General features: G+C 42.7%; 1 protein-coding gene across 3 annotated transcripts in view; it reads right to left on the bottom strand.

Annotated features, from left to right (window-relative positions):
- MOGAT1 (monoacylglycerol O-acyltransferase 1) overlaps positions 1-13558 on the bottom strand; it is an 81141-nt gene that overhangs the window by 65858 nt on the left and 1725 nt on the right. For 2 of the 3 annotated variants that reach the window (XM_037740893.1, XM_017535313.2), the window contains exon 1: positions 5541-5775. The exons of the other annotated variant lie outside the window; for it this stretch is intronic. In XM_037740893.1, the coding sequence (XP_037596821.1) occupies positions 5541-5634 (94 nt within the window). In that variant the 5' untranslated portion in view covers positions 5635-5775. Of the gene's footprint in view, positions 1-5540; positions 5776-13558 lie in introns of those variants that run through there. 3 annotated transcript variants of the gene reach the window in all.

The following is a 13558-nucleotide window of genomic DNA, read 5'->3' as shown; positions in this document are numbered from 1 at the left end:
CATATATATATATATATATATATATATATATATATATATATATATATATATGTATATATATATATAACAAGTGATGGTAAGGACATGGAGCAATTAGAACTTTCATGCCCTGCCAGTGGGAATGTAAAATGGCATAATACTTTGGAAGAAACTTCGGTGGTTTCCGGAAAAGTTAAATCTGCAACTATCATATAATCAAGTCATTACATTCTTAGGTTTACCTATGAATAAAGAAAGTATATGTTCATACAAAGATATGTAAGTGAAAGTTCATGGTAGTATTATTAATAATAGCTATGAGCCAAATATTCATCAATAGATGATTGGATGAATTACAATATCTTCATTCAAGAGAATGCTGCTTAAAAACAAAAAGCAATGAACTATTGATACATACAAGAAACAGTCTCAAAATAATTATGCTGAGTGAAAGAAGCCAGACAAAAACAAAGTATATAGGATGTGATTCCATGTATACAAAACTCTAGAAAATGCAAACTAATCTGTGGGGACAGCAGATCAGATCGGGCACAGTGTGGCTCACACCTGTAATCCCAGCACTTTGAGAGGCCAAGGTGGGAGGATTCCTTGAGCCCAGGGGTTCAAGACCAGCCTAGTCAACATAGGGAGAATAAAGGAAGGAAGGAATGGAGGGAGGGAAGGGAGGGAGGGAGGGAGGGAAGGAAGGAAGGAAGGAAGGAAGGAAGGAAGGAAGGAAGGAAGGAAGGAAGGAAGGAAAAGAAAAGAAAAGAAAGCCTATCAGTGGTTGCTTGGGAAAAGGGGTGAGGTGGGGCAGAGAAGGAGTATGAGAAATCTTTGAGTATGACGGCTATGCTCACTATCTTAATTGTGGTGATGGTTTCTTACCAAATTGTAAACTTTAAATATGTGCAGTTTATTGCATGTCAATTATACCTTAACAAGGCTGCTTAAATAAATAAGTGAATAGCCAGGCACAGTGGCTCATGCCTGTAATCCTAACACTTTGGGAGGCCGAAGTGAGCAGATCACGAGGTCAGGAGATCGAGACCAACCTGGCTAACACAGTGAAACCCTGTTTTTACTAAAGAATACAAAAAATTAGCTGGGCGTGGTGGCACCCGCCTGTAGTCCCAGCTATTCAGGAGGCTGAGGCAGGAGAATCACTTAAACCTGGGAGGTAGAGGTTGCAGTGAGCCAAGATCATGCCACTGCACTCCAGCCTGGGCAATAGAACAAGACACCATCTCAAAAACAAACAAACATATAAGCAAATAAACCCATTCAGTAAAAGATCGTGGTTCCACCAGTTATCACATATAACCTTGGGCAAAAAAATTCTTAAGCTTCAGTTTTCTCATCTAAAAAAATAAATATAACAATCCTTTCCATGGGATTGTAGGTAGAAGATAGCCAAAAAATGTCTATTTCTTTTTCTACTTTTCAATTGGTAGCTTAGTACAAGCTAGTAAGAAATATTTCAGTTTTTTTAATATTAAGGTTGGGCGACTGGTACTTAACATGTATCTCAGAGAAACTGTTTGATTTTATTACTAAATGAAACATTTTATTATTTTAAAATATATTTCAAGTACTAATAGCTTAAACTCACCTTCCTGGTGGTGGCAAGAAAAATGCATTCTGGGATGCTGATTTAGAGATCTTAAATAAAAACATTTCTCATTAATCGTTAATAAAACATCTCTCGTCACCACTGGGAGTAACTTATATCAACTCCTTACTTGAAACTTGATAATTAAATGGAAAAAAGGTAGCATTTATCCTTTCTTTCCTGTAAGAATTGAATTATAGGGTAGTCAAATGATGCTACATGATAAGACAAAATTTTTAACTGTGAAAATTCTAGCTAATAAATGAAGATTAAATGATAGAACAAGAAAATTACCATTTTGCAGGTTCAAATAAAACAACTGGGGCAAGGATCATGACTGAAATCACTAGATGAAAGGTCAATTGTCAATGAGGAACGTCTGCAGCATGGCAGTCATTTTATCTCATATTACTTTCTTTTTGGGACAAGCAGACACTGTGTGCGTCCTGATGTGATGTGATGTGAAGTGCACAGCAACCCCTAGAAAGAAGTCTTGCCCAAGAGGTTTCATCTAAATCTAATCAAGCATTTAACTCTAACTTCTATCTTTTCAAAAGAAATACAGGGGATAGAGGAACAAGGTAACTCTACAAAGAAGCAAACTCACAAAGTGAGACATTCTGCAGGACCCATGTCATGCCTTCTTCAAGGCTTCATAGACAAGAAAACAAATGGGAGGCACTGTTCTACACAAAAGACATAAACACGAAAGAAATAAACGCCGAATAGAACATGAGGCTTTTATTTGGATCTGGGTTCCAACAAATTGCCAGTAAAAGTGTTTTTTGTCTGGACGCAGTGGCTCACTCCTGGAATACCAACACCCTGGGAGGCTGAGGCAGGAGGATCACTTGATCCTGGGAGTTCAAGACCAGCCAGGGCAATATACGGAGACCCCATCTCTACCAAAAAGAAAAAAAGGAAAAGGAAAAAAAAAAAGCATAGTTTTGGCAGAATTTAGGAGACTTGAACTTGGTTTAGATGATTTAGAATTTAGGACACTTGAACTTGGTTTAGATGATTTTAAGCAATGTTTGTAAACTATGGTAGGTATGACAAGGGTACTATGGTTACACACAAAATACTTATTTTTAAAATATGCAAACTATTTAGGATTAAAATATCATAATGTGTGAGTTCACACAGACACAAAGGAAACAACAGACACTGTGGCCTCCTTTGAGGGTGGAGGGTGGAGGAGGGTGAGGAAAAGTTACCTATTGGGAACTATGCCAATTATTTACGTGATGAAATAATCTGTATAATCCCCATGATGCACAATTTACCTATATAGCAAACCTGCACATGTACCCCTGAACCTAAAAATTAAAAATAAAAAAAAAACCTATACAAAAAAATTTGATTTGTTTTAAACTATTTTTGCAAAATAATGGATAAAATAGATATGGCAAATTATTAAATAATTATAAACCTAGGTACTGGGTATATGGGAATTCATACTCTTCTCTCTACTTTCCATATGTTTGAAACTTCCCACAAAATAATTTCCAAGATATATGATAATACATAATCATATGCTCCAGCTAACACAAACGTCAAATGTGTGAAACAAAAATATTGAAGTGAATTGGATCTAGAGCCACTGTAGTTTGATTTAAATTAGACACAGGTCATTGAGCACCTGCTATGTCCTTGTCACCAATCTACTCACATGCCACTGCTGAGCCATATGACCCTGAGCAATTTACTTTTACCACCTTTTCCTTCCTTGGTAAAATGAGGGTAAGGGGTGGTCCCTCCCTCACCCAGTTGCTGTGAGGATTCCACGAGTTAATACTCCAGGCAGCTGGGGGATGAATATCTTCTCTTCTGGATCACAGACCGGAAAGAGCCATTCAACAAGTATTTGTATATATCTCAAGTATTTGTGTATATCTTCCACAGGCCAGACACATACTGGATGTTCCCTCACTGAGCGTGTAGATGAGGGCAGCCATATAGAACTCTGTCAAATCAACGCAGTTATACACAGATACAAGCAATGATAAGGTCCATGAAAGAAAACGACAGTGGCTATCAGAGATGTGTTGGATGATCAGTTAGGAAGTCGGGCTCCACGTTCAGGCCATTAAAGAGAGCAGTCTAGTGGTTAAAGCAGAGACTTGGGAGCAGAATACTTGGGTTTGCAACTAGCTCTATCACGTACTGCTAGCTGCATCACCTTGTGCAATTTACTTCACCTCTTAGTTCCCTCATCTGTACCATGAGTGCAGGATAGTCTTTACCTCACAGGGGTGCTGTAAAGATTGCGTAGTTGATCGTGGATGTTGCTTAGAACAGCACCTAGCACATACCAGGCGCTGGATAAGGTTGTATGTTGTTATCTCCATGGTGCTTTGATCCAGATCAAAAAGGGGTGTAATGTTATCAACCTTGCCTCAGTGTGGCCTGTGAGGACTTAATGAGTTAACATTTCGACTTACATTTTTTTTGGTAAACTCTACCTAGCACCACAGGAGAGTCACTTGGAGAGGTTTTTTGTTTGTTTGTTTTTTGGGGTTTTTTTTTTAAGATGGAGTCGCACTCTATTGCCCCAGGGTGGAGTGCAGTGGCACGATCTCTGCTCACTGCAACCTCCACCTCCTGGGTTCAAGCGACTCTCCTGCCTCAGCCTCCTGAGTAGCTGAGATTACAGGCGTGCGCCACCACACTGGCTAATTTTTGTATTTTTAGTAGGGACAGGATTTCACCATGTTGGTCAGGCTGGTCTCAAACTCCTGAACTCATGATCTGCCTGCCTCGGCCTCGAAAAATACTGGGATTACAGGTGTGAGCCACTGCGTCTGGTCAGAGAATTCTTAAAAAGGAAAAAGGGCAGGTGGGGGGGGGGGAAGGTGCACAGGCTTTATTCTGAAACAAATGACTTATTCTAGGGATGCAGCCTGGGCATCTGCATTTTTTAGAAGCTTCTCTGGCGATTCTCACGTAGAGCTAGGGTTGAGAACCACTGATCCAGACTTCTAAAATGTGAAAGCAGTTTTAAAAGTGTAAAACTCTAGCACAAAAGTAGTCATGAGTTTTGTCAAAAAAATAAATAAAAATAAATAAATAAATAAATAAAGTGTAAAACTCTGCCAGGCAACTGGTTTATTACTATTATTACCACCCAACGCTGTACAATACATGATCTTACATCATATACATTATCTTAGTTTTCAGAAGAGTTTATGTTTCCAAAGAAGGGTCTCCCCCAAATTCCTCTCTCCCACATCACCTCGATTTACTTCAAGAGGAGAACAAATATGAAGGAAAAAACCCAAACCACCAAGGTAAACACCTTTGCCCCATCTAATGATTCGGCTCTTGTATGTTACATGGGCTCAACTTGGGAACCAACCGAAACACACACGCTCCTGGGTCAAATTATTTCCAGAGAGAAACCGCTCAACGAAACGCAATGAGCGGTGCAGCCTTCTTTACAGAAAGGTACTTCTCTGCATCGAGGACATCTACAAAACGGAAAAGCGAACACTGCTTTCCGTCATGAGGAAGGAATCAGGTTTTAACTACGGAGACATTACTTTTCCATCTATGAATCAACAGTTCCAGAAACAAGTTTGCCAACTTTTGAGGACTCAAGAGCTCAAGCGCTTGGTGGGGTCATGGTTACATTTCGGTGGATACAGTTGCCAAAGTCATCGAGCTGTATCCGTACAACTGCACCTTTTATTGTAGACAAGGTGCACTTCAATTAAAAAAAAAAAATAGCACAGGTGAAAATAAAGTGGGTTAAACAGTCGTTCGCGATGAGGTTCTCCTGAGGAAAGAAACCGGAGCCCACGTTAGTTCCAAATGCCCTCTTTGACCTGCCCTCTCTAGCCGACAGGGGAACGAGGGTTGGAAGGTTCTATGCAGGTCCTGGAATCGCGACCGTCCCGAGGGAGGAGACGGAGCCCAGGCGTCGCGGCCCGGGACGCGGGGTCCTTACCCAGCAGCAGGAAGGACAGGACCCATTGCAGCACCGCCGCCGTCTGCAGCCGCCGCGCCAGCGGGATGTTGAGCGGCGCAAACTCGACCTTCATGGCCCGGCCGGGCGAGGACCGCGCCAACCACGGCCGCCTGCACCCAGTTGCTCTGCGGCGCCTGCGGAAAGTGCTCGGCAGGATCCGGGCCCCGCGCACCGGCGGGGCGGAGAGGAGGGGGCAGAGCCCAGGCAGCGGGCGGGGTCTGGACTTCGCCCCGGGTGGGAGGGCGCGCCGGGCTGGGGCTGGGGGCCGCCAATCACGAGCGCCCGGCGCCAGAGCTGGCCCAGAGCGCCCTGGCACGGGAGCAGCTGCCGCGGCCCGGGCGCATTGGCTGGCGCTTCTGGGCGCTGGTGAAAGAGCGCCGCGTGGGACAGAAGGGATGGCGAGAGGAGTCAGCTGGCTGCCGGCCCGAGCCGGGCAGCGCGGGCTCCGGCCGCCTGGCTGAGGATCTGGGATCTCCACCAGGATCTGACCATTGTTCAGCTGATCGATCACCCAGCACTTGTCTTCAGCATCCGCCCTTAAACCCACCCCTTCCTCTGAACCCTCCGTGGCTGGGGGAGGGTTGGTTTGAGGAATCGCGCACCAACTGGAGAGACTTGTTTCTTAGCTTATTGATCTGTGTCCCCCGCCACCCCTGATTTCCCCGAGGACTGGGAAGGAACCTGGCTTCCTCACTCTTGGGTTGTCAGATCCCTTCAGGAGCTTTGGGAACCTTTCATCCATTCATTCATTCAACCCACATTTATTGAGCACTTGCCACATGCGGGGCACCATCGGATAACCAAGCTATTCATTGTCTTGTTCTCAGAGTACAGGGAGAAAACATAAGCAAAACGACTAAACAATTTGGTGTGTAATTACAAGTAAGACTCTACTGTGGATGACTAGAAGACTTGAGAGCTAAGGCTGCTGCATGGTCAGGGAAGTGTTTGAAGAAGTGCCGTTACTTGAGCTGTGGCGGAATTCAGTTAACCCAGGAGTCATCCAGGCAAAGGGAAGCACATGTGCAAAGGTCCTGTGGCTGAACTTAAAGAAGAGCTTAAACAGTGGGAGCTTGGGGAACAAGGGTGAGATTGGGGTAACATCAAGCAAAAATGAGGGGCAAGGGCCAGACCCTTGCAGACTGTGTTTAGGGTCCAGGTTTGTACCCCAAGAACAATACAAGACACTGAAGAGTTTCAATTATGATGTGCTAAATGGATAAATGGATGGACAGATTCTAAATGGTGCCTAGTCATTGGGAGCAACTACTGCACTTTATTTATAAATATTAATTACCACATAGTTGAAAAACTCAAAATGATGAGTAGCTGTCAAGTCATTGCTCGAGAGGTCTTGGAACAGGGCAACAGAGTTGACCCTCCCTTCTTCCCCATGCGATGCCCCTTTCTTCAGCATTTTAATACAGAGATTTGATTAAAACAAGGGCCACTTAGGGGAGTTTTTTGTGACTTTTTGTACTCAAAACCTGTTTGGGTTTTTCCCTCTTCTGAAGAGTCACTTTCTTCTTTCCTTGTAGATTTCTTCCTTGAACCTTGCCCCAGTGCTAGGTGGACCACGACGAACACACACTATGTCAGACACTCTGCAGAGCCCTCACAGGTATTTTATCAAAAACCCTACAAAATAAGCATTTGCTTCGATTTTGCAGCTAAGGACATCAGGGCTTAAAGTCACACAGCTGGTAAATGGCGGAATGGAGAAGATTCAAATGCAGCTTTCTGTAAAACCTGGAGAGGCGAGTCATCCCCTCGTCAACTGAACCCAACATGGGATACACCTGTATAGAGTGCCTGCATTGCATTAGGCATTGTCCTTGGTACCAGCGACACAAAAGTGAATTAAGATCAGGTCACTGTGCCTTTGGGAATTTATGCACATTTATTTATTGACTACTTGTGAATAGCTTTCTATGAATTAGGCAATAGGTGAGAGTGGAGATGAGCTACAATGGTGACTAAGAAAGATCCCTGTCCTGCTGGGGCTCACAGTCTAGTGAGACAAACAGAAAATGCCTACCTATGTAGACAATCAAATTTGTGACAGTGCCCTGAAGGAAACACTAGGCTGATACAGCATAATAGACACCTATTTAGAACAGATTGGAGGTAGCAAGAGCGGAAGTAGGCATATCCCCTGAGGGGACTATTGTAGGATGATTGTAGAGGATGGTTGAAGCTTGGGAAAATAGATATAGACTTGAGATATGCATGGGGGATATAAATGGTAGGAGTATTTCATTAACTGGATTCCTAATCTATCGGTAAAGAAGAGCAAAACACCCCGAGCTCCTGATCCTGACCACTTGGCGTTTGCTGTGCTTAGTAATGTGTTTGTCACTTTCCCAGAGCACTTAGCTGATAGAAAAGAACTGTCATATCTCATCACAGCCATCACAACCTACCAAAGCAAAGCGTGGACTCACCAGCACTCAGTCAATGCAACAGTCCATCACCATTTTAATCAACAATTAAATCATTTACTCATACTTTTGACATTCAACATGTATTTATTTGTTTACATATTGTGTGCCACGTTACTAACGTGAGATCACTGGATTGACATAGTGGGAAAGTTTTAATTCATCAAGCTATTCAAAACAATTCTTCTATATGAGCCTAAGATTTCCAGAGCCTAACTGGCATACTATGCTGCTTCTCAAATAATATAAGGAAGAAAGAGTGCTGTCACACCAGAGGAACAAGTCATTGAACGGTATGTAGAAGAGTGATGACTGAGCTTGTCATTTGGGTTAAGGTTTAGCTACCCATTTGGTTAACAAATATTTTAGCAAATGACTAAAGAAAAATACATTTGGCATAAGTGTCGGTGTGGTTCCTGTGGGCCTGGAATTGGCTAAATATAAGTGAATAATATATATATATATATGTTTACAATAATTCAACAAAAATGTATCAATCACCATGGCTGTTTCAAGTCCTGGGGAAAAAAACCAACACAGACCCTTAGAAAATCTGGGATTTCAGGCCGGGCGCGGTGGCTCACGCCTATAATCCCAGCACTTTGGGAGGCCGAGGCGGGTGGATCACGAGGTCAAGAGATCGAGGCCATCCTGGTCAACATGGTGAAACCCCGTCTCTACTAAAACTACAAAAAATTAGCTGGGCATGGTGGCGCGTGCCTGTAATCCCAGCTGCTCAGGAGGCTGAGGCAGGAGAATTGCCTGAATCCAGGAGGCGGAGGTTGCGGTGAGCCGAGATCGCGCCATTGCACTCCAGCCTGGGTAACAAGAGCGGAACTCTGTCTCAAAAAAAAAAAAAAGAAAATCTGGGATTTCACTGATAGGTATGGTTCCTCTTTATATTTCTCAACCCTGATGAAGAAATAAAGTCACAGGCCAGACTGCCTCAACAATTGCGAAAGGCTACTCTTGGAAATGAGAAATAAGAAATTATTTCCTTGTTTTATTTATTTCTTCCTGTGCACTTTACTATAACTTCTACTAGTAGGAAGGTGACAATCTGTTTCTATAATAATGAGGTTTTACTGTAACTTAAGTAAAAGCATTCTCATTGTTAAGTTAAAAAGGATATAGTACTCTGCTGGTATTCTGACTCGACTCCTTAGAGGGGATGGTTTAGGGCAAAGGTCATGGTTCTGATTTTCATAAGATGATTAATCATAAAAGTAAGTAATCACCCACACCCCACCCCACTCCCCCCACACACACTACTGAGAGCAACCAGCTCTGGTTAAAGTCAGATAGAAGGCCATCACTATGGTAGTTTCAATGGAATGTTCTTCAAGTTCTATTGTCAAGGCTCTTTTGAATAAAGTTGAAGAAATTTGCTGTGGTCCCTCTGCGTTCTTATTGTCTTCTCAACTATTTGATCAATCTGACAAGGCTTGGGTATGTTTGTTCTGGGCGAAGTTGCAGGAACCTTGCCTGAGATGATGAGGCTTTGTAGCCCCCTCATTACAGTCCAAGGTTTCCTTTCCTCCATATTTTCTTAAAGCTACAGGTACACACAAGGTCTCAGATCCTATGTACCTTCCCAACTGCCTTCCTTTCACATTTTCCTTTGAAAGCTCCATTTATAGAAGTTCAAGTGTTATCTCTCCATTAGTTAAGTTATGTTAATATGTGATGTTTTCTCTACAAAATATACACTTTCCTAATTGCTCTTTTGTTTGTTTTTTGAGATAGAGTCTTGCTCTGCTGCCCTGGCTAGAGTGTGGTGGTGCAGTCTTGGCTCACTGCAGCCTCTGCCTCCCGGGTTCAAGTGATTCTCATGCGTCAGCCTCCTGACTAGCTGGGACTACAGGTGCACACCACCATGCCCGACTAATGTTTTGTAGTTTAGTAGAGACAGGGTTTCACCATGTTGCCCAGGCTGGTCTCAAACTCCTGAGCTCAGGCAGTCTACCTGCCTAGGTGGATTGCTAGGCAGGCGCTAGGATTACAGGCGTGAGCGACCATGCCTGGCCCTTAATTGTTCTTTTAATTTGTTATAACACTATGACTGATTGATTACTCTTAGAAATTATGAGGATAATCACTAGTATGTATTAAATGTCCTTTCTCTTCCCATGATCCTCACCCACACCTTCATGTGCATTTGCCCTGGGACACTACTTGGGGATCCAGCAACCCACACAAGGTAGGAACAAGAAGAACGACACTAGGAAGGTTTACAGCAACTGTCCTGAGTTCAAGGCCATCTTACGAAACAGGCAGTCGCAACTCCAACAGCAGTGCCCTTGGGGACATGACAAAGCAGGTTCCATTATTTTGTTCCAGTTTCCAAGAAGATCCAGGCTATGGTCTGCATGTTTGTTTTCCCGCCATCCTCCTCCCCCAAATTTACACGTTGAAATCCTAACCACCAAGGTAATGGTATTAAGAGATGTGGCCTTTGGGAAGTGAATATATCATGATGGCTCCTCCTTCACGAATGGACTTAGTGCCCTTATAAAAGATGTCAAAGGGAGCTCTTTTGTTCCTTCTGCCATATGAGGATCCAGTGAGAAGTCAGCTGTTACAACTCAAAAGAGGGCCCTTACCAGAACCCGACTATGCTGGCACCCTGATCTTGAGCTTCCCAGTGTCTAAAGCTGTGAGAAATACATTTCAGTGGTTTATGAGCCATCCAGTCTTACAAACAAAACATCATAGGATGTTTTGTTATAGTGGCCTCAATGGATGAAGACAGTCCTATCCAGTGGATGGGCTTGAACACGTTTGTATCTTTCTTGTTGTTTATGGGTACTTGGTATTTGACTTGTTGATTTCACTGGTCTATTATTATTGGTTGTTTTGTTTTGCTTCAACATATGCCATTTCCCTAGTCCTGACTGCTCTCATTTCTCCCCTGCATTATTGCAACCTCCTAACTGATCTTCTTGCCATGAGTTTTACCCTCCAAACCACCACTCCTTATCCCCTTTCCACAACACACCCAATGTAATCTTTTCAATTACTTTTCAAAGATCATTTAAAATCTTTGAATTTCTTCACAATTGCTGTCAAGATAAAAGTCCAAACTCTTTAATATCGTTGTGGATTCTGCATTATATAGGTCATCTACATCTCACCTCTTGAGTCTCAGCTATAGCCTTCCAACGCTCACACTCTAAGCTTTAATAATTCTGAACTTATTTTGTTGTTGAACAGTCAAGTTTCAGGAGGAAGAAAGAGACACATGGGTCTCAAGAACAACTAGCACTTCAATGTGTCTAGATCCTCTCTCTCCTCTGTCTTCTCTCTTGCTGTGGGAGTCATTTTACCTCACTGGAGACTAGTTTTCTCCATCGGGTGGGAAACATGGCCATGATTGGCCCCACACTTGTACCTTACAGCTTCCACTATTAAATCAAATGGAATTAAGTTCCCTATGGTCCCAAGTCCAAAATCCAGCTGGCATCAGGTGTCTATTTCTGTATCAATTCATTCAAATGAGATACAGAGTCCCATTGCTGTATTATGGTGGCTCTCACGTTTACCCTTATGGCACAGAAAGAAAATTCTGGGCAGATGCTGCCAAGTTTCTGTAATCAAAACCAATCAGAAGGGAGAAATGAGTGAGGAGGAGTTGACTTCAGTATTTCTCATTTGGATAATTCGGTGGATGATGGTGACATTGAAAAGGAAAGGGGGACATGGGAAAAAATGGGTCTTAGGGGAAACTTCAGTTTTTGACATGTTGAGTATGAGATGCTAGCATGTTGGACAGCCGGGTGCAGATGTTCAGAAGCTGGTAAGAAATATGTACAGAAGAGAGATAAAGGCTGAAGATAGGAAGGGAGCCATCTATGTTTAGGTGGTAGTGGAGGCTATGGACCTCACTCCAGGAGAAGCTCTCTAAGCATGTAATTCTGGAGAGCACCCCACACAGAAGGAAGGGAAAATGCAGTGTAGGAGGTACAGGAGGGCATGAGAGAGCTAATATTTATTCAGTGCTTATGATAGGCCAAACCCTAACATGAACCATCTCTTAAAATTCTCACAACCATCCCATGGCCTACCTACAGGGTAGGTATCATTATTATATCTTTGCATTACAGATGAGGAACTGAGGCTGATCGGGATTCTCTCACTGGTCCAAGGTCTCAGTGAACAGCAGATCCAGGATTTAAATCTGTGACTGATAGAACTTAATACTATGTTGTATTGCCTCTCACATAGTGGCAGTAGAAAAATCCAAGGAGCCAATCAGGAGCCTGCAGTCAGGAAAACTAAGGAGGGAGAACTTCAAGAATGAGGGAATGGTCAATACTATAAAATGGGCTAATGGGTTTAGTTTTAAAATCCAGTTTAAAATGACCATTGTTTCGGCAAACTCCATAGTGCTGATTAAACTGATTCTTGTGAGGTCTTGCTTGCGCCCCTTCTTGATTCTAGATGAATCTAGCAAAAGAAACCCAAAAAGATAGATGGACTTTGGTCATGTCCTAAAAGTTTCAGGGTAATCTACGATTGCCCAAGGAAATTTACAAGAAAGGCATATAAGATTTTGGATAAAACAGAGCCAGTTTTGGATATACAGCAAGTAAAAGCAAGGCCAGCTATAGTAAATTCTATCATCTATTACCTGTATTGAAAGCCCTGTCTCACCCTCTGGGAGACAGCATCTCAAGTTTTACAATGCTTCATACCAAAAAGAAGTCCTAGTCTCAGATCACTTGGGTAAATATACTGGGTAATTACCTGCAAATAAACATCTACTAATCAAAAAGCACTTTGAGGGTTTCAAATTGTCTCCACATACTTTATCCTGACAACCCTCAGGCGGAATATGATCTCCGTTTTGTGAATGAAGAAACTGAGGCTGCAAGCAGAGAATGTTCGCTTTTGGAGAGGAAAGCACTACATGATATCAGCATGCCCCTTTAAGCCATCTGTGGCTTCACTTTAAAATGTCATCTTACCTCGAACCGCAATTTAGGATCTGTGTCAGAAGAACTTCAGACCTGACGGCATTGCTTTCGCAATTACTAGCCAACCCACAAGCATTACAGGAAAGTGACACAATAATTTCAGAAATTTCCTCTAAGCTGATTATACGTTTTACAGGCAAAAACAATCCACCTGTGCAGGCTCTGATTCCAGGTAATAATAAGAGAGCTGGACAATCTACCAACGTCTGATTAGTCAGGGAAAAGAGGTGAGCACGATTGTGTTTTATAATAGCCTTTTTTCCCCTCATAATAAAATAATACTTGCTAGTTACAATTCTGTAAAAGAAAAGATACAATTTAAAAAATCACACCACCCAAGAAGAGTGACTGTTAACATTCTGTTGTATATCATGGTAGCCATTTTATTTTTGTTCACACTCATATACATACAAGCTTTTTTTCAATATTCAGAGGGAGGCTTGCTCTTGTTACCCAGGCTAGAGTACAATGGCACAATCTCCACTCACTGCAACCTTCACCTCCCGGGTTCAAGTGATTCTCATGCCTCAGTCTCCTGAGTAGCTAGGATTACAGGCGCCCACCACCACACCTAACTAAT

Source organism: Cebus imitator, unplaced genomic scaffold (assembly GCF_001604975.1).
Source record: "Cebus imitator isolate Cc_AM_T3 unplaced genomic scaffold, Cebus_imitator-1.0 Scaffold91, whole genome shotgun sequence".
Classification (NCBI taxonomy): domain Eukaryota; kingdom Metazoa; phylum Chordata; class Mammalia; order Primates; family Cebidae; genus Cebus; species Cebus imitator.
This window is presented reverse-complemented; position numbering and strand designations above follow the sequence as displayed.